Here is a 3,304-nt window from a genome sequence, read left to right as displayed (position 1 = left end):
TGTTAATCCCTAATTACGTAGATAAGTGCTGTTGTGCATTCTCACGCTACTGTTATGAAACTTGAATAACTCTGTGATGGTCATAAATACAGCTAATGATTACCAGAGAGACAACAAACAAAACATCATTATAAAAGTGTGTCTACGCCTAACAAAAAAAAAAGAAGTTTGACCAGAGTGATTAAAGGCAGCTCAGCTGTAACAGGAACTATCTGTGAAGTGGCTTAATTTATGGGTAGCATTTATGGTTTGTCAATTATTGTCCTGAACTGACCACTGTCTGAAGCATGGATGGGAAACACAGACACACACACGCACACACACACACAGAAGCTGTATCTGCAAAAAATGCATAACACAGCTGGTTTCACTGGTTAACCACTAAAAAAAATGTTCTTTTTTTAAATGTCTTAAGTAAACGTAGCTGCACATGTTTACATATTGCTCACTTTATTTTCTACACATAAAATTAAATGTTATTTATTTAAAAGAAACAGTCCGAAAAGCTTTAATTGATTTGTTCATTCGACTGATAAAACATCAATGGACAAAAAATATATATATAAACTGCATAGCACAATATAAGCCCTTTCAAAGGGACGTTCAGGAAGAACAATATAAATACACTTTTGGTCAGAACTTTTGTACCATATTCTCACATAAATAGATAACATGAGGCATTCATACATTTCCAGCAAATTTATATGTCAGAGAGAATAAATATGTCTTTGCTTTATAGTTGTGCGGTGAGGAAATGGAGTGATGAACATGTTTATTTTTATTGCTAGAGAGATAAAAGATGAAAAGAAGTCTGAACAGAAAACCGTCTTGTGTTGAAGAGCACACAAACCTGACTTTGTCTTTTTGGAAATGAAAAGGAGAGCAGTTCATGGAGTTAATGAATGCTTCAGTGATATGTTTTATTTGGCCTGAGTTGCTGTAACACTCGTCATCCACACAAGCGTACAAAGTGTCTCGTCTTTAAGGCCCTTTCCAACACAAGGCACTGTACTGAATGAAGAGAAAGGCTTAAGTGAAAAGTTTAACTGTATTATTGTGCCCAGTGCAAGTCTTCGCCCAGCTCAATTATTGCAAAAGTAAACATGTGAAGAGTATAAACAGCTGGACAGTAACGCCCCTCCTCATATAGATAGGTCATGTAAACAAGCAGTCCAAAGGGGCAAGAAGACATTTAAGGTTTTTTTTTATCCTCGCTGTTGGAAAAAATAGATTCTTATTTGACTTGAAGAGCTTGGGAAGTTGATTCAAACACTCCTTGTGCAGTTGATATATTATAAACATTGATTCTCTAAATGTCAGCCACACGTCCTCTGTGTCCATTTTTGGGAATCCTTTGGAACACGTCACCAAAGTCAGTGATATTTCCATGTTTATGATAAGTGGTACATGCTGTAGCCCAGAGGAGCAGCGTACAGTCCTAAAGGTGAGATGGGCAGTATGGGTCTGTGGTGGTGGTGATAGGCAGAGTACGACTGTCCATACAGTGACATGGCGCCCAGCGACAGCGGTAACGTAAAGCCAGGGTGTAAACCTCCTGCGGCCGCAGCTGCCACCACAGCCGTCTTGGCGTCTGCGGCCATCTTGAGTTTCTCCAGCTCGGCCTCCTGGAGCCTCTTGGCTTTTGCGCGGCGGTTCTGGAACCAGATCTTCACCTGGGTCTCTGTCAGGGTCAAAGAGGAGGAGAACTCTGCCCGCTCTGCTATGGACAGGTACTGCTTCTGCCTGAACTTCCTCTCCAGGGCCAGGAGCTGAGACGTGGTGAAGGGAGTGCGGGGCTTTCGGTTGGTCTTGTGTTTCCTCAGTGGACAGCCAGGACTGACGTGACCTATGAGAAGAAACAATGAGGATTTAAAAACAGAGAATAAGTTGAATTCAATTGACTTTTAGAAAAGTCTACTGATTTATTGTGGATTTTGAGTATAGGACATACACTGATCAGTTGGCTGTTCTTTAACAAAAATAGCTGAATTTATTAAACTTCAAGCTGAAATTTGGATATCAGGACACATTTTCATCTTTGAGGCCATACTTTATGGGTATGCCACATATTTGGATGTGTCAAAGTAATTCCTCACACATTAACCCCAAATATACTGAATGTCTGAGTGATTGAGAGTAGTTGGCTCACTTTGCACAGCTTCCAGCCTTTCTTTAAACACCTCTATCCAGCATGAGAAATCTTTAAAGCACCTCTTGTAGAGAATCATTTACCATAAACTGCAAAAAATGCTGAGAAAGGAAGTTCGTCCACTACACTGCCAAATGTAGGCTATTTGTTCAAACTTTAAAGTAACTCAAAGTTTTGTCGGCTGCAGGATAGCATTTAGTGAAAAAGAAACATGTAGAAAATCACACAAGTTTGAGAGTGCTTCAGAATGTAGGAGAAACTTACGCGGCGGCTGTGTGCCATACGCGCTGTTGGTGACCCATGGTGCGCACTCCTCTGACTCTGAAGCCTCGGATTTTACCGGCGATGCAGACAGAGCCTTTCGGCTTCCCCCGGGAGGACTACACGTCTCTCGGTACAGATACAGGGAGTTTAAACCTGCAGGAGACGCCACCACGGAGCCTCCCTCGGGTTTACAGCGGATGGACTCTCCGCCGCGGCCGCTCGTCTTCCTCCCGGACATGAGCGCCTCCACGCTGAAAGGATGATGATGCCGACGCACCACCGGAGATGTCTTCTCCTCCGCCGTCACATCTGCCAAGTCCGCACGGCTGCTGTCCTCCTCGGACGAGCTGCTCCCCGAGTCGTTGAAGGTCTCCTGAGAAGCCATGTCTCCTCCGGGTCTCATTCAAAAAAATAAACAGGTGAACTCCGCGCGGAACAGTCAAAGGGCGGCCAAGTGAGACCCGCTCCGGCGAGCGCTGTGTTGTGGAGCTGTCAAGGAGTATGTGAGAGTAAGTAGACGCCTGACGTTGACACGGCTCAACTTTGACCAATCAGTGCAGCCCGGAATGTTTATGGGTGCGCAGATGCTGCATTCAGGGACTGTGGGAAACTGAAGAGTTTGTTTTGTTTTGAGCAGTGCAGTGAAACAGACCTTATAAAACATTATTTGTTTTTTTGTATTATTATTATTATGTGACCAATCCACTTCAGTGTCACTTCACGTTCTGAGAGGGATATGCTGAGTACTTAAAAGCAACACCTCTCTTCCTATGCAGGTAAAAAGAAAAAGAAAAAAGAAAATTTAAATTCTATCTTCATTCAATTTATTTCTAGCTAGATCACCAGAGAAAAATATGGATACTTTTACCATGAGTTTCACTTCTCCAAGCT

At 42.8% G+C, this 3,304-nt stretch overlaps 1 protein-coding gene across 1 annotated transcript; it reads right to left on the bottom strand.

The window, feature by feature from the left end:
- Positions 1-450: 450 nt before the first annotated feature.
- Positions 451-2,926, bottom strand: msx2b (muscle segment homeobox 2b). Its single transcript, XM_049592292.1, has 2 exons — positions 2,414-2,926; positions 451-1,846 (listed from the first exon to the last, which is right to left on the bottom strand). Exons 1-2 carry the CDS (start codon positions 2,814-2,816, stop codon positions 1,392-1,394), a joined length of 858 nt encoding a protein of 285 aa, XP_049448249.1. The 5' UTR covers positions 2,817-2,926; the 3' UTR covers positions 451-1,391.
- Positions 2,927-3,304: the final 378 nt, after the last annotated feature.

Source organism: Epinephelus fuscoguttatus, linkage group LG12 (assembly GCF_011397635.1).
Source record: "Epinephelus fuscoguttatus linkage group LG12, E.fuscoguttatus.final_Chr_v1".
In the NCBI taxonomy this organism is placed as follows: Eukaryota; Metazoa; Chordata; class Actinopteri; order Perciformes; family Serranidae; genus Epinephelus; species Epinephelus fuscoguttatus.
The sequence above is the reverse complement of the archived record's forward strand: the minus strand, read 5'-3'. Positions and strand labels throughout refer to the sequence as shown.